The sequence below is a fragment of the Scyliorhinus canicula genome, chromosome 16 (assembly GCF_902713615.1).
Source record: "Scyliorhinus canicula chromosome 16, sScyCan1.1, whole genome shotgun sequence".
Lineage (NCBI taxonomy): Eukaryota > Metazoa > Chordata > Chondrichthyes > Carcharhiniformes > Scyliorhinidae > Scyliorhinus > Scyliorhinus canicula.
In genome coordinates this window covers 32,301,668-32,325,320 of record NC_052161.1, presented here as the reverse complement: position 1 = coordinate 32,325,320, position 23,653 = coordinate 32,301,668, and the positions used below count along the sequence as shown (strand labels likewise).

General features: G+C 48.8%; 1 protein-coding gene across 3 annotated transcripts in view; it reads right to left on the bottom strand.

Moving 5' to 3' along the window:
- The window catches only part of btbd16 (BTB (POZ) domain containing 16), a 179,222-nt gene that overhangs the window by 49,283 nt on the left and 106,286 nt on the right, over positions 1 to 23,653 (bottom strand). For all 3 annotated transcript variants that reach the window (XR_005463687.1, XM_038821187.1, XM_038821186.1), the window contains exon 13: positions 11,406 to 11,488. Coding sequence is in view for 2 of the 3 variants with exons in the window: in XM_038821187.1 (XP_038677115.1) it covers positions 11,406 to 11,488 (83 nt within the window). In the remaining variant the exon portion in view is untranslated. The remainder of the gene's footprint in view (positions 1 to 11,405; positions 11,489 to 23,653) is intronic.

Genomic DNA, 23,653 nt, shown 5'->3' with positions numbered 1-23,653 from the left:
CCTTTGTGCTAGGTATGACTCCAACCAGCAGAAAGGTTTCCCCCTGATTCCCATTCAGTCCAGTTTTGCTATGATTCCTTGATGCCATATTCGGTTAAATGCTGCCTTGATGTCAAGGGCAGTCACTCTCACTTCATCTCTGGCATTCAGCTCATTTGTCCATGTTTGAACCAAGGCTGTCATGAGATCAGGAGCTGAGTGACCCTAGTAGGGCCCAAACTGAGCATCCATGAGCAGGCTTTTCCTGAGTAAGTGCTGCTTGATTCCACTGTTGATGAGAAATTGTGCCCTGTGCACCCATGTCTACGTCATGAATTAAGATCAAGCAAAGCAGTGGTCCTGGTACCGATTCTGGGGCATCCACAACATACCTCCCTCCAGTCTATAAAGCAACCGTTCACTATGCTGCCAATAGTTGTCCTCACCTTTTCATCCCACCAGCCTTTGCACTTAAAGGATTATCCTCCTCCAGTTACACCAACTCCAGCATGATGCTACCACAAAGCACATTTTCCCCTTGCCCCTAACCCTCCCCCTCCCAGTCAGCATTCCTAAGGGACCATTCCCTCTGTGACACACTCATCACTCACAAACATTCATACCCCTTCCCATGGCACCTTCTCATGCAATCCCAGAAGGTGCAACTCCTGCCCCTTTACCATCTGCCTCATCACTGTCCATGGCCACAAACATTATTTGCAGGTGAAGCAGCGTTTCACATACTTTGTTCAACTTCGATATTGGAATACAGCCAACAATCGTGGCCTTCCTCCTACTTGCCGTAGCCCTGGGGGATGCACTGCGGCTGAACGAGCTGGAGTTGCTTGAGGAGGAGGAAGTTGCAGCAGTGGAGCATGCAGCAGCGGGACGTGTCGCAGGGGGACAGGAGGCAGCCACCCAGGATGGAGAGCTGGTTGCCCAACAGGTCGAGGAGGAGGAGGTGCAAGGGAGGTGCTTCATGAGGCCTCGCGTGTACCGGTAGCGTCTGTCATTCGAGGACCTGCTAGACCGGGCATGCCCTCGAAGACTCCCGCTGAGCAGGGGGCACTGCAACATATCTGCCAGATCATGGTGCACCTCGCACTGCGAGGGAATGGGGGAGGACATCTACTCCTGTTGGCTGTCAAGGAGATGGTCGCCCCGAACTTTTATGTCACATTGTCCTTACAGGTGCCGAGTGGGGACCTGTCTGAGATCTCACAAAGGACGGTGCGCAGGTGCATCCGTGCCATCAAGGAGGCTCTATATGCCCAGTCGGCATAATACATCCATTTCAATGTGGACCGAGCCCACCAGGATGCCCTTCTGACAAGCGCTACCGGTACACGTAAGGGCAATGGGATTCGCCACCATTGACAGGATGCCCTGGGTCCAGGTGGTGATCAACAGAATGCATGTCGCCCTACGAGCACCTGCAGATGATAGGCCGTTCTTTACAAACTGAAGGAACATAAATAAAAACAAGAAGCAGGAGTAAGCCATCTGGCCCCTCGAGCCTGCTCCGCCATTAAATAAGATCATGGCTGATCTTTTTGTGGACTCAACCTACTTACCTGCCCGCTCACCATAACCTTTTATTGCTTTATTGTTCAAAAATCTACCTAACTTTGCCTTAAAAACATCCAACGAGGTAGCCTCAACTGCTTCACTGGGCAGGGAATTCCACAGATTCATGTCCCTTTGGGTAAGAAGTTCCTCCTCAACTCAGTCCTAAATCTGCTTCCCCTTATTTTGAGGTTATGCCCCCTAGTTCTGCTTTCACCCGCCAGTGGAAACAACCTCCCTACTTCTATCCTATCTATTTTCTTCATAATTTCATATGTTTCTGTAAGATCCCCCTTTATTCTTCTAAATTCCAATGCGTATAATCCTAGTCTACTTAGTCTCTCCTCATAAATTACTCCTCTCAACTCCGGAATCAACCGTGAATCTCCTCTGTGCACCTTCCAGTGCCAGTACATCCTTTCTCAAGTAAGGAGACCAAAACTGTACACACTACTCCTGGTGTGCCCCCAAACTCGTGCCCTTACATGATGCCACCTCTACACTCTCCCACACTGACCCACCACACCCCCCACCACGCACTTCCTAATCATGGCTATATTTGCCGCCCAACAGTAATTGCTAAAGTTCGGCAGTGCCAACCTGCCCTCCCCCTAGCTATGCTCCAGCATCCCCTTTTTTACTCGCGGGGTCTTGCCCGCCCAGACGAAGCCAAGGATCACCTTTTTTAACCGTTTAAAAAAGGCCCGAGGAATAAAGATGGGGAGACACTGAAAAACAAACAGGAATCTCGGGAGGACCGTCATTTTTAGTCTGTACCCTGCCAGCCAGTGATAGCAGGAGCATATCCCACCTTCGGAAGTCTTCCTTCATTTGGTCCACTAGTCGGGTCAAATTTAGCTTATGTAGCCGTTCCCATTCCCGTGCCACCTGGATGCCTAGATACCGAAAGCTTACCCTACCACACTAAACGGCAACTCCCCCAGTCGCCCCTCCTGCCCCCTTGCCTGGATCGTGAACATTTACATCCCTACCCTCTGGGGGCGTCATGATCACATTCAACAGTCTTCTAACGTTGGCCGCCAACTGCTTGCCCCTAACAAATCTCGTCTGGTCCTCCCCAATCACATCCAGAACGCAGTCTTCGATCCTCGAGGACAAGAATTTGGCCAACAATTCGATTACATTTACTTTAGTGATGGAAAGGGATAGGTACATACCGCAAGGCAAGAGTCATATCTGGGGGAAAGGCAATTATGATGCGATGAGGCAAGACTTAGGATGCATCGGCTGGAGAAGAAAACTGCAGTGGATGGGCACAATGGAAATGTGGAGCATGTTCAGGGAACGACTACTGCGTGTCATTGATAAGTATGTACCTGTTAGGCAGGGAGGAAGTGGTCGAGCGAGGGAACCATGGTTTACTAAAGCAGTTGAAACATATGTCAAGAGGAAGAAGGAAGTGATGGTTCAGTTAGGGCGCTTGAGAGGTACAAGTTAGCTAGGAAGGCTCTAAAGAGAGAGTTAACAAGAGCCAGGAGGGGAAATGAGAAGTCTTTGGCAGGTAGGATCAAGGATAACCCTAAAGCTTTCTATAGGTATGTCAGGAATAAAAGAATGACTAGGGTAAGAGTAGGGCCAGTCAAGGAGAGTGGGAAGTTGAGCGTGGAGTCCGAGGAGATAGGTGAGGTGCTAAATGAGTATTTTTCGTCCGTATTCACACAGGAAAAAGACAAAGTTGTCAAGGAGAATACTGAGATACAGGCTACTAGACTAGAAGGGCTTGTGGTTCAAAAGGAGGAGGTGTTAGCAATTCTGGAAAGAGTGAAAATAAATAAGTCCCCTGGGTCGGATGGGATTTATCCTAGGATTCTCTGGGAAGCTAGGGAGGAGATTGCTGAGCCTTTGGCTTTGATCTTTAAGTCATCTTTGTCTTCAGGAATAGTGCCAGAAGACTGGAGGATAGCAAATGTTGTCCCCTTGTTCAAGAAGGGGAGTAGAGTTAACCCCGGTAACTATAGACCAGTGAGCCTTACTTCTGTTGTGGGAAAAGTCTTTGAAAGGTTTATAGGAGATAGGATGTATAATCATCTGGAAAGGAATAATTTGATTAGAGTCAGAGTCAACATGGTTTTGTGAAGGGTAGGTCGTGCCTCACAAACCTTATTGAGTTCTTCGCGAAGGTGACCAAACAGGTGGATGAGGGTAAAGCAGTTGATGTGGTGTATGTGGATTTCAGTAAAGCGTTTGATAAGGTTCCCCACGGTAGGCTATTGCAGAAAATACAGAGGCATGGAATTCAGGGTGATTTAGCAGTTTGGATCAGAAATTGGCTAGCTGATAGAAGACAAAGGGTGGTGGTTGATGGGAAATGTTCAGACTGGTGTCCAGTTACTCGTGGTGTACCACAAGGATCTGTTTTGGGGCCGCTGCTGTTTGTCATTTTTATAAATGACCTGGAGGAGGGTGTAGAAGGATGGGTGAGTAAAGTTGCAGATGACACTAAAGGCGGTGGAGTTGTGGACAGTGCAGAAGGATGTTACAAGTTACAGAGGGACATAGATAAGCTGCAGAGCTGGGCTGACAGGTGGCAAATGGAGTTTAATGCAGAAAAGTGTGAGGTAATTCATTTTGGAAGGAATAACAAGAAGACAGACTACTGGGCTAATGGTAAGATTCTTGGTAGTGTGGATGAGCAGAGAGATCTCGGTGTCCATGTCCATAGATCCCTGAAAGTTGCCACCCAGGTTGAGATGGTTGTTAAGAAGGCGTACGGTGTGTTAGCTTTTATTGGTAGAGGAATTGAGTTTCGGAGCTCTGAGGTCATGTTGCAGTTGTTCAAAACTCTGGTGCGGCCGTATTTGGAGTATTGTGTGCAGTTCTGGTCTCCGCATTATAGGAAGGATGTGGAAGCATTGGAAAGGGTACAGAGGAGATTTACAAGGATGTTGCCTGGTATAGAGGGAAGATCTTACGAGGAAAGGCTGAGGGACTTGAGGCTGTTTTCGTTAGATAGAAGAAGGTTAAGAAGTGACTTAATTGAGGCATACAAGATGATCACAGGATTAGATAGGGTGGACATTAAAAGCCTTTTTCCTCAGATGGTGATGTCCAGCACGAGGGGACATAGCTTTAAATTGAGGGGAGATAGATATAGGACAGATGTCAGAGGTAGGTTCTTTACTCAGAGAGTAGTAAGGGCATGGAATGCCCTGCCTGCAACAGTAGTGGACTCGCCAACACTAAGGGCATTCAAATGGCCATTAGATAGGCATATGGATGATAAGGGAATAGTGTAGATGGACTTTAGAGTGGTTTCACAGGTCTGTGTAACATCGAGGGCCAAAGGGCCTGTACTGTGCTGTAATGTTCTATTTCTTTCTAACAGTTTGGCGTCAACATTTAGTAGGGAGATCGGTCAGTAGGATCCCCATTGCTCCGGCTCCTTATTCCGCTTCAATGAGATGGTGGCCTGTGACATCGTCAGGAGAAGTGCCCCTCTCTCCCTTGCCTCATTAAATGTCCTCATCAGCAGTGACCACAATATCCCAGAGAACTTTTTGTAAAACTCCACTGGGTACCCGTCCGGTCCCGGGCTTTACCCCACAGCATGGCCTTCAGTCCTTCTGCTATTTCTTCAATCCCAATCGGGGCCCCCAGCCCTTCCACCAGCCCTTCCTCCACCTTCGGGAACCTCAGTCCCCCTAAGAATTGCCCCATCCCTTCCGGCCCAGTTGGGGGTTCCGACTCATATAGCCTGCTTTCAAATTCCTTAAACACCTTATTAACCCCTGCTGAATCCCCGACCAGGTTCCCATCCCAGTCCCTTGAAGTATTTCCCTTATCAGTCAATCCATCTCTGCTCTATCTACCTTCTCCCTGTGAGCCCATATCGAAATCAGCTCCCCTCTGACCACCGCCTTCAGCGCCTCCCAGGCCATTGCTGCCGAGACTTCCCCCGTGTTATTAACTTCCAGATAGTCCTGGATGCATTTCCTCACCCACCCGCACACCTCCTCATCTGCTAACAGTTTGACATCCAATCTGCAATGCGGGCGCTGGCCACACTCCTTGCTCACCTCTAAGTCCACCCAGTGTGGGGCACGATCTGAGACTGTGACCATTGAGTACTCAGTGTCCACTACCCCCATCAGTAAAGCCCTGTTCAAGATGAAAAAGTAGGTCCGGAAGTACACTTTATGTACGTGAGTAGAAAGAGAACACCTTCACTCTCGGCCGCCCAAACCTCCATTGGTCCACTCCCCCCATCTGCTCCATAAACCCCTTTAGTTCCTTTGCCATTGCTGGCACCTTGCCTGTCCTTGAGCTCGACCGGTCTAGCCTTGGGTTGATGACTGTGTTGAAGTCCCCCCCCCCCCATGACCAGCTTATGCGAGTCCAGATCCGGGATCTTCTCCAACATCCTCCTTATAAACTCAGCATCATCCCAGTTTGGTGCGTAAACATTCACGAGCACCACCGGCGGCCCTTCCAGCTTCCCACTGACCATGATGTACCGACCACCCACATCCGCAACTATCTTCCTGCCTCGAATGACACTCGCTTATTAATCAGGATCGCGACCCCTCTAGTCTTAGAATCTAGACCCGAATGAAATACCAGCCAGACCCATCCCTCCCTTAGTCTAGTCTGATCGATTACCCCAATATACGTCTCCTGTAACATTGCCACGTCCACCTTCAATCCCCTCATATGCGCGAACACACATGCTCTCTTAACCGGCCCATTTAGCCCTCTACCGTTCCACGTGATCAGCCTGGTTGGGGTGGGGGGGGTTACTTGCCCTCTCCCTCCGCCGATCAGCCATCACCTTTCTAGGCCAGTCTCCAGCCCACGTCCCGCGCACCCGCAGGCCCGCCCCCAGGCAGCCTCAGTCCCCGACCTCCCTTTTGTCCCCCAGCAACAGTCCATCAGCAGAGCAATTCCCACCCCCCGGCCCAATAACAGCACAGAAAAAACAGCCTCCCTCAACAAGCATAACATCTGCTCACCCCTCCACTGCGCTTCCGTGAGCCAGTCTGCCCAGTTAGCTTGGTAGCCCCTGCCCATGGCGCCAAACATTGTCCCACCTATTGTCCCCCCCCCCAACCACCCCTGGTCGGACACACATATTCAAGAGAAAACATTCCCAGCCCAGTTAACCGAAAGAAACAAAAAGAAAAGAAAAACTGTACATCGAAAATTCACACCTCCATCCCCCACCATTATAAATGCAAGCTTTAGCTTACAAAAATACACGGCAGCTCCAGGATCAATACAGAAGGCATTACAAATATAATGCAAAAACAAAAACATTTTTAACGTGAACATTGCAGCAAAGTTCAAACACCTCAGTCTCCTGCCAGCCCTTTCCTTCTGGCGAAGTCCATCGCTTCCTCAGGCAACTCAAAATAGAAGTGTTGCTCCTCATCGGTGACCCAAAGGCGGACCAGATACAACAGTCCAAACTTCACCTTCTTCTTGCAAAGGGTCGACTTTATTTGTTTGAATCCCGCTCTTCTCCTGGCTACGTCCGCGCTCAGGTCTTGGTAAATGAGCAGGATGCTGTTCTCCCACTTCCGTGTCTGCCTGGCCCACCGTAAAATACATTCCTTATCCAGGTACCTGTGCAATCTCACCATCGCCCTCGGGAGCGGGGGGAGGGGGGGGGGTCACCTACACGCGGCTTCTTCGTTAGTGCTCTGTGCGCCCTGTCCACCCTCAAGGGTCGGGTGAACTTCCCATCCCCCATTCGCTTCTCGAGCATACCCACTATATATGCCCCTGCATCCGCACTTTCAGACCCCTCTGGAAGATCAACGATGCTCAAGTTCTGCTGGCGGGGCCTATTCCCTAGATCCTCCACCTTCTCCTGAAGCCTTTTCTGCTGGTCTCTCAGCATCCCCATCTCCACCTCCATTGCTGTTTAGTGTTCCTCATGCTTGGTCAGTGCCTTCTCCACTTTCTGGATCGCCCGATCTTGAGCATCCAACCTCTGTTCCAGCCGAGCAATCGATTCCCTAATCGGGTCCAAGCATTCCTCTTTCTGCTTGGTGAAGCACCCTTGGATAAAGTTCATCAGCTGCTCCAATCGATGAACTGGTGTGTGACCATCAGATACGCATCATGCACATCTGTACGCGATATCCGGGAGCCTTCATTCTGGCACACTCGACGATTCCCAGCCTCTTCCAGGCACACACTCAGCTGGAGGTGCCTCCTGGGTGAAAGGGATTATCCGCTGCGATAGGTGGCTGATGACACCTATCCAGAAACCGCCATGAAGAACCACTACAACAACGCCCATGCCGCGACCAGGGGCGAGATCAAGCAGTGCTTTGGCATCCTGAAGATGCACTTCAGGTGCCTGGACTGCTTTGATGGGGCTGTCCAGTATGGCACTGGGAGGGTCACCCACATCATGGCAGCCTGCTGAATCCTCCAAAACATCGTGCAGCAGAGGGGTGATATACTGGAAGAGGGTGAGGAGGATGGGCTGGACATGGCACAGGAGGCCGCACAACGTGTGCGCCAGGGCCAACATGGACGGGATACCCTGATCACCTCCAGTTTAACCGACTTGGGCGGGGAGCGGCCTGGACAGGGCCACAAACACCACATCACCACCCCATCATCGGCCACCTCCCCTTGCAACCCCCTCTGTAATACCTACCTGCCTCACTATGGGGTGCGGAGTCTGGGTTGGCAGCAACAGCGGATATGGTCCATGGGATGGAGGATGATGACAACCCGCTCTGCGATGAGCTCTGGTTCTCAGCATCGCTCGACAATGTGTGTCCCCTGCCCACAGTAGTACTTCCCACCATCCAAGTGGGTGATCCCTGCATGCGAGCTGGCCATTCCATCACACATGGGACGATGAGCGCTGGCTGAACTGGGATCCCTGAGCCCAGCCCACCCTTCTGACAGAGCACCGAGGCAAGTTGTAACATTGTGCACACGTTTTGAATTAATGTGAACAAATATATACAGTGACGTGCCCTAGCCCCTATCCCTAAACTGCCATGCACCCATGCCAACTTAACTGTGTCTAACCGTCTGGTCTTACGGGCCCTAATGCTATGTCTAGGTGGCTCCTCAGCTGGTACATCGGGAGTGGTCTGCTGTGATCCCCGCCCTGTAACCTGGGTCCCCTTCGGTGGGCGTCTTCTGAGGCGGGCAGGTCTGAATGGGCCCAGCTACTGCTCGGGTGTCCCAGGTGGCATGGTACCGCCCTGTTCTGCCCGCTGCCCTCCAGATGCGGCAGGGACAGGAGGTATGGTGGGACGGGTGGGGGAGGGTAGTCCGGGGTGCTGCGGTGTTCAAGCACCCACTGCCCGATGGCTCCTGGGCTACTCCATGGGATGGGAGTGCAAGCGGAGATAACCCCTGAGGCTCCCCCACCACTTGGCGCTGCCAGTCCTAGAGGCCACTCTTATCATGGCCAGGATCTGCATGCTTACGGTCATGGGGCACAGGAAGTGATCACTTCAAACTGGGACTGCGCCATTCACACTGCAACTGTGCCGCCTCCCTGTGCGTCTGTGCCACATTGGCCAGCACCTGGGCAATGCCGCCAATGCACCCAGCCATGGCCCGCTGTGACTGGGCCACACTCAGGAGCATCATCGTTGCAATGTCCAGGTGGCTCTGTCACATGGATGCTTATGAGAGGTCAATCCTGTCGTGCCCTCGGCCATTGCCTGCACAGATTGGCCAAGGCCTTGGACAAGCTGATCCATAGCCAAAACCCTCGCTGCCAATGCTTGCACCGTGGATGCTGCCCATGAGGTGTTGGCCTGGGTGGCACGCATGGTCGGCACCACCTCCTACTCCTGCATGCAGTTGGACTCCTCCACATGCGCCTGCAGGTGTTGGATGCTCGTCGACAACCCCTCTTGGAGTCCTTGGCTCTGCGACTGCATCTCCACGACGTCCAGGAGGGCCTCCAGCACGGCATTGGTAAATCTTGCGGCTGCTCTCCTTGCTGCCGATTTGTTGGCTGGGATGCTGTCTGTGGTGAGTGAAGTGTATATATGCGGCTGCAGCTTGTCAGCCTCCTGAGTGACAATCTCGAATCCGGCGAATCCCGCATTGTTTTTGGAATCCATTATGTTCCACATGGCGGCGGTGCTAGCCCCTTGACAGTCGCTGAATTGGTCCAGGTGCAGCATCAATTCTGCTGTCATGGATGTCCACAAATCCTGCTCTGGCATCAACACTTAGTCTCAGGAATGGAGAATCCCGCGCTATAGCTTTGCTATGTTACAGCTACTCCATCGATTATTTCACCTGACCTTTTGCAAGAGAATTTATGTTCGCAATTTCAATTCCCCTATTCTGGATTCCCTCACCGGAGGAAACAGCTTCTCTGCAACTATCCTACTGAACTCTTCCACTAATTTAAATACCTCTCTTTGAACAGCCCTCAACTTTTCAACTCAATAGAATCCAAGTTTATGCAACCTCTGTCTGAAATGCAACTCTTTAATGGTGAGTCTGCAGTGTATCTTTTCCATAGCCAATTTATCAACCCTGAGGTTCAGTCACTTAAACTGAACATAATACTCAAATGGAGTCTGACTAAGACTTTGTATAACTGCAGCATTAGTTTGTTTTATTTGTTCAGGGGATGTGGGCATTGCTTCTGGGCCAGCATTTAGTGCCCATCCATAATTGCCCTTGAATTTGTTCAGCCATTTCAGGGGGCATTTACGGGTGAGCTGTGATGAATGTAGAAATTGTTATATATTATTTTTCATATTTGTGGCAGTAATGTAACTAAAAGCCTGGGACAAAGTATGTAATTATCGTAATATTATTAAAGAACCTAGGTTAAGGTATACTAACTGTGCATCTGCTAAAGCTGTAATTAAGGAGTTGTAAATGCTGAGGTCATGATGGATTCTAATCATTTACTTGGTTACAGAGAAAGGGCTAATGGGACACTGTTATGATTGCTGGAGATTTCCTGCAGAGTAGACAATTCATGAGGGGTTGTATTTAGTCCTACTAAGCATGTCATATGACATCTTAGAGGGATGGTGATAACGTTATTAATGAGAGGGGCCAGGTCTGTCTGTAGTTTTGCAGTTTGCAATAGGATTTGTGTCTGACAAGATAGAAGGATTTCAAGTTGAACGGCAGTTGTGTCAATTGTTGCTAGGTTGAGCAGAAGTGTACTGGTTCTGTTCTTGAAAGGGTCGCTCTCTCCAAAAGTCTCTATGCAGCTAAGCAAGTAACCTGTTTGTTTGTGGCATTTGATCTGTATTGGGTTGCTTAATTGGAGTCAGTAGCAGGTATAGATATTCAGTTTACGTTTTGCCTTATATTTAAGAACTGTTTAACTGATAATGGCAAAGCTATTTTCTTTGATGTTAATATGGTTAATTCTGTATTTCAATTAAAGTTTGTTTTAGATACCTATTGGTCAGGATCATCACTCCTGGGGTGAAATATCCTTTCCTTACAGTCTTACAAATTTTAAAAAAATGTTGATGGTTCATGTCACTGTCCTAACAAAAGTTGGGATCTGGCCCAGTATCCTAACAAATGTTTGGATCTGGTCCGGTATCCTAACACAACCACATTGTTAGTTCCACACTTTTGAGCTCCAATCGGCTAGCGACAAAAACTGACATTCCATTAACCTTTTTGATTACTTTTTGTACCATTGCATTAGTTTTTATTCATTTGTGTACATGAACACCTAAATCCTTTTGCTCTTTGAAACCTCAGACAATATTCCAATATGCCTTTCTCCAATCCAAAGTAGATAACGCTTAATGATTGATTTCTGAAATGAACTTGCCACCTCTAATAATTACAAATGGATTAGTCGTCTATATCTTTTCAAGTTTTCTGACTGTAATTAGAGTTTCAGTTTGAGGGCCAAGACTCACAGCGTAGTAGTTGCGGGTGACAACATACAACAGCCAGTCTCGTGGTAACAAATCAATCTGCTGCAGCTCCTCAATCTGTCGAGCTAATAAAAAGATGAAAAAGAAGTCAGTCTTTAGAACATCATCAATAATCAAATATGAACTTAATGCTAAGTTTGAACAGTCCTGAGTATGAATCATTTCCGGTATGAAATTTCCAGGTAATTTTGTATGTTGCAATACATGTTAATAGGTCAATTAAGGACATGTTGTGGCTACATTAATTGTTTACCAGGCAAAAGATCAGACAGGAAATATGCAATTATCATATTTGCACTCTGAATAGTGTGAGACTTACTATTGTGTTTCCTCTTACATTACACTGAAATGCAAATAGAGATAACCTGAAACAAAGGGGCCAGATTCTAATGAATAATGAGTCTGAATAATGCTCACTGTTATTGATGAACAAAACAGGTAGCAGCTTCTTGTGAGAAAGAGATGACCTGTGAATTGTGAATCACCATAATTTTGTGGCCAATTTGCTCCACTCAGCAATTGGCTGCATGAAAATGGCTCCTTGTGCGATACTTCCTGGTGATTTTCTTGAGGTTGTTGCATTTGTAAATTAATTGCCCTTAAAACGAGCCAGGGTAAGCGAAGGCTCATAATTAGCAGGGCAAGTATGTCTTTTTTTTCTTAAACCAATCTTTTTTAACTTTGCTTTATTTCGCTTTCTGTAACTGATTTGCCATTGAATTCACTCATTCCAATTCAGCTTTCTACTCAGTTTATTTCTTAATCAGTTCACCTCATTGGGTTTTCCCCCATTGTTCGTCAAGATTCCAGATGCCCCGTTTCAAAAACTGATCATTATCAACTCATACGGCCAACAACTTTTTAGGCAAACATTTGTGGGCAAACAGGGCATGGCATGAGGTGACCCCGTTCAGCATAATCTGATCTTCTACACTGCATTATGATGCAGAGTTGCATCGTTGATTCTCAAAGGAGCCAAAGTTTTTGCTTTAACAGGAAATCCAATGGCAACTGGCATCAGTTAGATTTGCCCTTGCTCCTTTTAGCTCAAAAAACTCTTGACCATTAAGTTGTTGAGAGTGCAAACTGAAAACGATGCAGCAAAAGAGAGAACCTGAGAGCTAATGAAGAGCAATCAATAGGCTATTTCTTAACCAAGGCTGCATCAGAAAAGGTATAAATCTAGGAATCTTCCGCTTGTGCTGCAGACACCAGCAACCTTACTCATTCCACAGGAAAGCAGTCACATGAAGCAATAGTTTAGTGTGGTGATTGTCCCTTTAGAGGCAATGCAAAAGTTAGGAATTAGTTAATGTATATGTTTCATCAGCCTCACTTTAGGAGAACGCTCTATCTATCATGCGTGACACACACGAAGAGAATAAATGGTCTCACTGTATTGGGACATATTCAAAGATTTTGGACTGGATTCTCCGATCCCCGAGCTGCGTGTTTCTCGGCAGCGCAGCATTCGTTGGGAGCAATATTTTATCTTCCTGCCTCCCGTCAATGGGATTTCCCCATTGAAATCACTGCACACTGCCGGAAACGCGTGAGCGAGGGGGGGGGGGGGGGGGGGGGGGGGGGGGAGCGCAGCCAGCGGGAAAAGTGAATCCAGGTGGCCAAAGAATTATGCCCCTTGTTTCTGATTGTGCAGAAGACGGTAGCAGCACTGCAAAGGACAGGCTTGTTGTAGAAGCATATCCTGTTGCTAAAGATTTTCAGGAGTAGCATTGATGGTTCAGTGGTAGAATTCTCGCCTCCCATACGGGAGGCCCGGGTTTGATTCCCGTCCAATGCAAAGTTGGCTGGTTTTTAATTGTTATTTCTTGATAGGGTTGTTAAGAAGGCGTACGGTGTGATGGCTTTCATTGGTAGAGGGATTGAGTTTCGGAGCCATGAGGTCATGTTGCATCTGTACAAAACTCTGGTGCGGCCGCATTTGGAGTATTGCATGCAATTCTGGTCGCCGCATTATAGGAAGGATGTGGAAGAATTGGAAAGGGTGCAGAGGAGATTGACAAGGATGTTGCCTGGTATGGAGGGAAGATCTTATGAGGGAAGGCTGAGGGACTTGAGGCTGTTTTTGTTAGAGAGAAGAAGTTTAAGAGGTGACTTAATTGAGGCATACAAAATGATCACAGGATTAGATAGGGTGGACAGTGAGAGCCTTTTTCCTCGGATGGTGATGTCTAGCACAAGGGAACATAGCTTTAAATTGAGGGGAGATAGATATAGGACAGATGTCAGAGGTAGGTTCTTTACTCAGAGAGTAGTAAGGGCGTGGAATGCTCTGCCTGCAACATTGGACTCGCCAACATTAAGGGCATTTAAATGGTCATTGGATAAACATATGGATGATAAGGGAATAGTGTAGATGGGCTTTAGATTGGTTTCACAGGTCAGTGCAACATCGAGGGCCGAAGAGCCTGTACTACACTGTAATGTTCTATGTTCTATCTTCACAGAATTGTTACAGCGCAGAAGGAGGCCATTGTGTCTGCATCAACTCTCCAAACGAGCATCATGACTTAGTGCTATTTCCCTGCCTCTTTCCCGTTCCCGTACACATTGTTTCTATTCAAGTAATCATCTTGAATGCCTCATTTGAACCTGCCTCCACCATACATCCAGGCAGTGCATTCCAGACCCAGACCACTTGCTGTGTGAATACGTTTTTTTTTAACATCACATTTGCTTCTTTTGCAAATCTCTTCACTTGGACAAGCTTATCGTGCACATGTGAATGGGGATTCCTTCAAGAGGCATTACAGATACTTATCTATCTTGTGGAAACCCCTGCTAGCTACCAGATTTTCTGGCTGCACTAGCTGCATGAGCTACACCAAATTCTAGCCTTAAACCTAAGACTAAAAGATACCTCAACTAAAATGATAACACTTTTAGAAAATATCTAAAATCCCCAAAAAAATGTCTAGAAGCTAAAACAGAATTTAAAATTAAGTTGAAAAAATAATTGCTGCAAGCATTAAAAGGAACCGAAGGAGTCCAACGAGGAAGCAGATGCATATAAACAGGACGTATTTGTCTAAAATACCTAAGAGTATGTCTGCTTTCTATTGCCAGAACCACATTATCTTTTTTCCTTTGATACACTAAAATTTCAATCATCGTTCAAATTTTTGATTATTTTTTCAACGTCGTTTTGAAGAAAATTATTTACTGGACGAGCTGGTGGTGCATGGTGAGTTCTCAACCGGGATTCTCAGTGGGAATGGCAAACAGAGATTAGATGCTTTCCCATGGGGATTAAGGAAAATCAAAATTGGAATAATAACTGTCACACATCCTCAAATCTAAGTTATTGATTTTGGTAAACCAAAATCAGGAGACCTTGAGGGGAAAAAAATATTTTTTTAATTTGTAATTATACATGTAGTGGTAATGTCAGTGAACTAGTAATCCAGAGACCCGGGTTCATACCCCACCTGATGCCCTATCTCTCTGATGAACGACCCTCCCCACCCGATTCCGAACCCTCCACAAACCTGATGTCTGACCCCCCACCCCCAAAAATCCTATCCACTTGCCTTAGATACTTACCTTCTCCCTGGCCTGCAATTTTCAATGGGACCTTAAAACGTACCTGTTTTATGGCGACTAGTGGTGTCAAAAATGGGGCGTGTCCTCCTTCACTCTGATTCAAGAGGCTTTCGGCCCTATGCTGCCTGGATCTCACCCGGACCAATTAAGGAGGGTGAGACAGGCAACGGAAGATATTTGGTGAAGATAAGTGGGTAGAGAGTGGCAATCTAATGCTAATTATCACTCCGAAGAAGTTACAGCCTTCTTTTCTTATCTTTTTCTGCAGTTTTCTTCTCGTCTGCTTATTGATTATTAGTGCTTAATTCCTCTCTTATCTTGCACAGGTGATCATTCACCTATTCAGTATTTCCTACATCGCATTTTTTCTGTTGATGCTATAAATGGTGGGGATATGCCACACTGAAATTTTCCATGAAGAGATAGATACAGCACCTTAATATTACAAGTTGGAAGTTGCCTACAATTACTTCAAGATGATTTTCGCTTCATTAAAAATGTGTAAAGAGCCAAATCATGAGGCATGAAAGTGGATGTTCAATCCTGTTGTTTGCAGAAGTAACAGCATTTCTCAGCTGAGGACATAGCTACCAGCTTCAATGTAAAATTTCAGGTACCTGCAAAAAAGTATCAGAACACCATATGCTCAACAATGATTGTCGGATTTCCGGTGACGGGGTTGTGCTGAGTAGTCGCACATCAGGTGACTCTCGTCCAGAACACAGCAAAATAGGCAATTTACCCGAATGTAGCTCAGAAAATCAGATTCATTCATCTCCTCACCTACAAAGACAAATAAGAAGAAAAGTATACGAGGTAGCAGTAGCTCGAGAGGCCGTAGGGAAGCCAGAAATGGTGGAAAAGGCCAGGAGTAGTGAGCGAGTTGGCGGACCGACGAGGCGAGGGGTCCCTGGCCATCCCCAAGACAGGACGATTGGTGACCCGGATAGCGGGCTCCCCCCCCCCCCCCCGCCCCCCCCCCCCCCCCCCCCCCCCCCCCCCCGCCCCCCCCCCCCCCCCCGCAACCTGGAGATGGTTGGAAGACGTTCCTAACCAAGGTGGATATCCAAGTGGCGGTCAGGGCGATGGTGGCAGAGCCGCTGGCCGCCATGCAGAAGGCACTCGACGAGTTGGGAAAGAAGCTGGAGGCCCAGAGGAGAACAATTCAAAAACTTGAAAAGAACCGGATCGTCACCCTGGAGGCCAAGATAAAGAGGTTCATAGGGGGAGGCGGTGGCATGGTGATATTGTCACTGGACTCGTCATCCAGAGACCCAGAATACTGCTCTGGGGTCCCAGGTTCAAATCCCGCCACTACAGATGGTGAAATTTAAATTCAATAAAAATCTGGAATTAAAAGTCCAGTGACGACCATTAAACCATTGTGGATTGTCGTAATGACAATGAAACCATTGGGGATTGTCGTAAGAACCAATCTGGTTCACAAATGCCCTTTAGGGAAGGAAATCTGCCGTACTTACCTGGTCTGGCCTACATGGAACTTCAGACCCACAGCAATGTGGTTGACTCTTAACTGCCCCTCATGAGCAATTCGGGATGGGCAATAAATGCTGATAGAGCAGGCCACGCTCACAGCCCATGAACAAAAAAACAATGGAGACCCAAAAGAGCCTGAAAGGGAAGGTTGAGGATGAAAAGAACCGATCCAGACTACAGAATATTCAAATAGTGGGTCTGTCAGAGAGGATTGAGGGCCGAGACCCAACGTGGTCCAGATGCTGGGCAATGTGGTTGGAAGGAACAGTTCCCCCAAGCAGCCGGAGATCAACAGGGCCCACAGGTCACTCCGACCAAAGCACAAGGCCAGGGAGTAGCCAAAGGCGTTAATAACCAAACTGGACAGGTACCAGGACCAGGAGAAGATCCTGCACTGGACTCAGCAGACAAAAGCAAGCAGTTGGGAGGTACACATGGTAAGGGTATACCAGGACATTGGGGCAGACCTGGCAAAGCACAGGGCCGAGTTCAACCACACGAAGTCGGCCCTGCACAAAAAGAATGTTAAATTTGGGATATTATTCCCAGCCAGGCTCTGGGTGACGAACCAGAATAAGGAAGATTATTTTACCACCCTGGCAGAGGCCGACGAGTTGTTCATACGAATGGACTGGACAAAAGGCAAACAAGGCAGCGGTGAGGAAGACGCAGGGAGGTCAGTGATGGACCCAGGACTGCACTGCCTTGCTATGAGTAAGGGAACGAGCTCATAGGAAGGAAGGGGCAAGGGCAGCCTGAGGAGGTGACAGTGAGGACAGCAATGCACTGGCATAGGAGGGGGTCAGAGCAACCACGGAATGGGGTCCACCACACAAGCGGGAAAAGCTTGTGCTAGGAAGCATGAGAGAGGAGCCGCGGTGAGAGAGCACCTGGCGGGGGGCGCGGGGAGGGGGATGGGGGGGGGGGGGTGGGACATGTAGGAGAGCAAATAGGAAAGAGGGGAGGGCAGAGAGGGAGGATAGAGGGGGAATCAGGACCACGGGGGAAAACATAGCAATAAGGAAGTTTTCTAGGGTTCTAGACTGGCTTCAGCAGGTCAGGTTCGGGAAGATCGAACATGATGGCAACATAAGCAACTACCTTGGCGGGTCCCTGAACAAAGGGAAACTCTGGAATGCAGGGGTTCACGCACATGGCGTACACACAGTTGGCGGCCATGTTGGGTGGCCCCATGACAAAGGGAAACCAGGGAGCGCAGGGGCACAGCCTCATGGTGAGAATGGTGACCGCTGTCATTTTGGATGGCCCCTAACAAAGGGAAACCCCAGAGAGCAGGTGCGCATCTAGCGGGCATGTATGGTTGATCCGACAGGAAGTGTGTGTGTATGTGTGTGTGTGTGTGGTTGGAGGGGGATCATAAACCCCCCACCAGGATTATCACCTGGAACATTAGGGGATTTAACAGCCCAGTGAAAAAATTCAGAGTCTTCGCCCACCTGAAAAGTATGAAAGCCGACATAGTCTTCCTCCAAGTGATGCACCTGAGGGAGAAGGACCAACTGTGGGTAAGGAAGGCCTGGGTGGTACAGTCCGACCATTCCTGCTCCGGGACTAGAGCTGGGGGTAGCAACCCTGATAAGCAAGAGGATGGTGGTCACGGTGACAAAGACGGTTACAGACCAAGGGGGACAGTACGTCATGGTCAGTGGTGTCTTAGACAGGGCACCGATAGTCCTGGTTAATGTCTAAGCACCCAACTGGGACGACACGGAATTTATAAAGAAGACCATGCCAGAAATCCCCGACATAGATAAGCACCGATTGATCATGGGGGAGGGGATTTTAATTGTGCACAGGACCCACTGACAGACAGATCAAAGCCCAGAAAGGGGAAAACAGCAGGCATGGCGAGGCAACTTGGAACATGGAGCAGATGGGGCATTGGACCAATTGTGGTTCCTGCACCCAGGTGAGAGGGAATTCTCATTCTTCTCACCAGTCCACAAGGATCGACGTCTTTGTAGGGGGCAAATTGGTGCTTCCAGAAATAGCCAGAACAGAATACTCCACGATCGTAATCTCCAACGATGCTCCAGATTACATGGATGTGAGGTGGGAGACAGACTGTGCCGAAAACCCATATGGAGGTTGGTTATGACCCTCTTGGCCGACAGGTCTTCTGTCAGAAAACATCACAGGCCATTTTCGAGTATGCTACGAACAACCGGATCGGGGAAGTCTCTCCTTCTACGTTCTGGGTGGCACTGAAAGCTGTGATTAGGGGAGAAATTATTGCCTAAGAGGCTCATAGAGATAGGAAAGAGAGGGTGGCAACAACTGATGAAAATACTCCAAGGCCCCGACTAGAGCATCTGGCAGTGGGGAGAAAGCTACAATTGGGCTTTAACCTGCTGTCCACCAGGAAGGCAGTGTACCAACTCTGTCAGGCACAAGGGGCCATCTATGAACAGAAGAGAACAGAGAGAAGGCTATCTGCCTGCTGGCTCACAAGCTGAGAAAGCAGGCAGCCTCAAGGGAAATAGCACGGGTGAAGGACAGCGGAGGCAGACTAGCAGCCGAAAAATAAAAGGTCAAGAAAGCTTTCGAGCGATCTATCGGGGGCTGTACACCTCCGAGTCCCCCAACAGGAATGTGGGGATGAAACAGTTCCTCCACACACTGGACATGCCAGTCGCAGGGGACAATAGGTGGAGGGAGCAGAAAGCATCAATAGGACTGGGAGAGGTCATGGGGAGTATCCATGCAAGCGGGGAAGACACCGGGTCCCGATGGGTTCCCGGCGGACTTCTACAAAAGATTTGCACCGGATCTAGCCCCTCACCTGCGGGAGATGTTTGCAGACTCGCTAGTGAGGGGCACCCTGCCTCCAATGCTAACACAGGCCACCATATCTCTGATACCCAAAAAAGATAAAGACCCAACGGAATGTGAATCATACAGACCCATTTCGCTGCTCAATGTGGACGCAAAGATACTCGCAACAGACTTGGCCAAGGGACTGGAGAACTGCGTACCAGAGGTGGTCGCAGAGGACCAGGCAGACTTTATTAAGGGTAGACAGCTAACTGCGAACATCAGATGACTGCTGAATGTGATACCGACCCCTTCCCGGGGAGGGAACACCAGAGGTGATCGTCTCCCTGGATGCAGAAAATGTCTTTGATGGAGTTGAGTGGAAGTACCTCATTGAGGTACTGGAGCAGTTTGGGCTAGGGACAGAGTTCACCACATGGGTGAAACCCCTGTAAAATGCCTCAAAGTGAGCATTTCGACTAACACCTCCAGCTCTGAATACTTCCAATTGCACCGAGGCACAAGGCAGGGATGCCTGTTGTCCCCAGTCCTATTCGCCCTGGCAACTGAGCTGCTGCCAATCCCCCTACAAGACGCGAGAGGCTGGAAGGGAACCCGAAGAGGAGGCAGAGAACTCAGTCTCACTCTATGGGATGATCTGTTCCTCTACATCTCGGACCCGCAAAATGGCATGAAAGAAATCACGAAGCTTCTGGGAGAGTTCAGAGCCTTCTTGGGCTACAAACTCAACCTGGGCAAAAGTGAAGTTTTCACAGTGAAGAGAGGGGGAGGGGCAGAGCTGGAGGGTCTACCATTTTAACCAGCCCGAAACAAATTCCGCTACCTAGGGATCCAGATAGCCCATGATTGGACACAAATCCACAAGTGTAACCTGACCAGTCTGGCGGAGGAAGATAAAAACGACCTTCAGAGATCACATGCACTCCTGCTTTCCCTGGTAGGGAGGGTGCAACCGGTCAAGGTGAACATACTGCCCAGGTGCCTCTTCCTGTTCAAATCCATACTAATCTACAACCCCAAGGACTTTTCCAAGGAATAGACAAAATGATTATGGTGTCTATGTGTGTTTGTGTGTGTGAGGGGGAAAGAATCCAATACAGTTTACAGAAAGTAAACACCACTGGAAACATACGGTAGCATTGTGGATAGCACAATCGCTTCACAGCTCCAGGGTCCCAGGTTCGATTCCGGCTTGGGTCACTGTCTATGCGGAGTCTGCACATCCTCCCCGTGTGTGCGTGGGTTTCCTCCGGGTGCTCCGGTTTCCTCCCACAGTCCAAAGATGTGCAGGTTAGGTGGATTGGCCATGATAAATTGCCCTTAGTGTTGGGTGGGGTTACTGGGTTATGGAGCTAGGGTGGAGGTGTTGACTTTGGGTAAGGTGCTCTTTCCAAGTGCCGGTGCAGACTCGATGGGCCGAATGGCCTCCTTCTGCACTGTAAATTCTATTATACCTCCCAGCAATCAACTATACAGACCGTTCAGGTGTTTCCCTTTTTCATCCCCCCCCCCCTCCCCGCGACAAACAGCCCCTCAAACACGTCACAAACATCACCCACCTTTTCTCAAACTCCCCCGCTGAGCCCCTTAACTCATACTTTATCTTCTCCAACCGCAAGAAGTTGCACGGTCACCCAATCAAGCCGCTACCCCCAGTGGCGATGCCGACAGCCACTCCAGTAATCAGAGAGGTGAATGCCACGACATCGGCCTTCCTCCTAACCATGAGCTCCAGCTTCTCTGATACCCCAAATATCGCCACCAAAGGGTCCAGGTCCACCTCCTCCTCCACTACCCTGGCTAAGACCGTGAACACTTCCGCCCTGAATCGTCCCAATTTTTCGCAACCCCAAAACACGTGCGCCTGATTCGCTGGTCCCCGCCCACACCTCTCACACTCATCTGCTACCACCTGAAAGAACCCACTCATTCTCGCCCAACTCAAATGCACCCTGTGCACCACCTTAAACTGTATCAGGCTCATTCTTGCACAAGATGAGGTCCCTTTACCCTATGCAGTGCCTCACTCCATACTCCCCAATTGATCTCCCCTCCCAACTCTGCTTCCCATTTCTCCTTGATCTTCACCACCCGCTCGCCTCTCTGCTTCACCAGCCACTTATATATATCCCCAATTCTTCCCTCCCCTTCCACATCCAGAAGCAGCAGTTGCTCCAGCAGGGTGGATCCCGGCAACCTAGGGAATGCCCTCCAGGCCTTTCGCGCAAAGTCCCTAACCTGCATATACCTGAACTCACTCCCCCTCGGCAGCTCTACCCTCTCCCTTAACTCCTCCAGTCTGGCGAACCCTTCCTTGAAATATAGATCTCTTACCTTGATTACCTCCACCTCCTGTATACACTATCTATCCTCCCCCGGCTCAAATCCATGATTTAAGCACAGCGGCGTTAACACCAACATCCCTTCCACCCTAAAATTCCTCCTCAACTAATTCCATATCTTCACCATGGACTGCACTTCTGGGCTCCCTGAACACCTACTCGGAGCCATTGGCAATGCTGCCATCACTATAGCCCTCAAACTAGACCCCTTACAAGATTCCCCCTCCATCCTAACCCACTCTACTCCTTCTCCTTCCCACCACCGCCGCACCTTGTCCACATCGCCACCCAATAATAATGAAGCATGTTCGACAACGCCAATCCCCCCCCCCTCCTCCCGCTGCCTCTGCCTCTGTAGCAGGATCCTCCCAACCCTCGGTACGTTCCCTGCCCATACAAAGTCCAAAATTATTGTGTCCAATTTCCAAAATAAGGCCTTTGGTATGAAGATTGGGAGAGCCTGAAAAATAAACCTGAACCTCGGCAGAATATTCATTTTCACCACTTGGACCCTACCGCCAACACTGAGAAACTGGAACCAAATGAGGCAGCACTTTGGTCTGAACGAAGTGTCCGCCATGCCCCCAGCTGTGGCAACCACAGGTTTCCACCAGCCATGCTAGATGCCACCTTTAAGAAGCGGAGACAGGTCAGGGGGATACTGATGGTTAGGGACTTTTACATGGGGGACAGACTAGCAACCCTAGAAGAGCTGAAGGAGAGACTGGACTTACCAACCGGACAGGAACGCCAACATCTGCAAGTCAAAAACTTTCTCCGTAAGGAGACAACAAAGTACCTAAGGGCCCCAGGAGACACAATGTTGGAGGAGTTGCTGGACACGGAAAGAGGATATACGGACGACTGTTAGAAAGGACTCACACCCTAGTGGACAAAACAAGGGGAAATGGGAGGAAGAGCTAGGGGCGGAAGTAGGGTGCGGACTCTTGAGCGAAGCATTGAACAGGGCCTCCTCCTCCTGCGCAAGGCTAAGCCTCATGCAGCTAAAAGTGAAAAGTGGGGCACAGAGCACACCTGACAAGAACCCAAATGAGCAGGTTCTTCCCAGAGTTGGAGGAAAAATGTGAACGATTCCAGGGAGGCCCAGCCAACTACGTCCGCATGTTCTGGGTATTCCCCAGACTTGTCGGGTTCTGGACAGCTTTCTTCGAGGCAATGTTCAAGGTTGTGGGGGTGAAGGTGGAACCGTGCCCGAGAGTGGCAGTCTTCGGGATATTGGACTAGCCAGACCTACATATGGGGAAGAGGGCTGTGCCCTTGCTTTTGCTTCCCAAATCGCACACCGGAGAATCCCATTCAGTTAGTAATCAGCAGCACCATCCACAGCTGCAGGCTGGCTGGCAGATCTATTGGAATTTTTCCACCTGGAGGAGATCAAGAACACCATCCAAGGGTCTAAAGGTGGCTTTCGCAAAGTGGGGGGGCCATTCACCAACCTGTTCCAAGACCTGTTCAAAGCCAACAATGATTACGGTGGGGAGGGGGGGGGGGGGGGTTGAAATGGAACCACTAGTAATCTGTAACTGTTGCATCTATGTTTATGCACAGTGTAAGAATGCAAAACTTAAATAAAAATATTTTAAAATAAAAACAATGAATGTCATTCTTGTGAAGAGAATATTTAAACTTTTGAAAATGTACTTTATCTGCTGAGGCAAGTCAAATGTCGAATGCAAGCATTCCTTTTGGGAGGTTTACTACATTGCTATGACAAATATAGTCTCACCCATAATATTGCCATAGACTGTGGCACGATGGCTGACTTCAAATGAAAGAGAACAGTGCATCAACTTTGAAATATCCATGAGAGTAGCCCTTGAAAAAGCTAAAGCAAGAAGCTAAACTTAATAAAGCATCACTTCACTCTAAGTAAGAGCACTCAAACAATATTTACAAAGTAATCATGCTGTGAATCATTCTACGGGTATAATTAGTTTAACTTGTCCCCAGGCACCTGCGTATCTGATTCTGTACAGTTGAATTATCTTTGCTCTCCAAGATGCAACCATC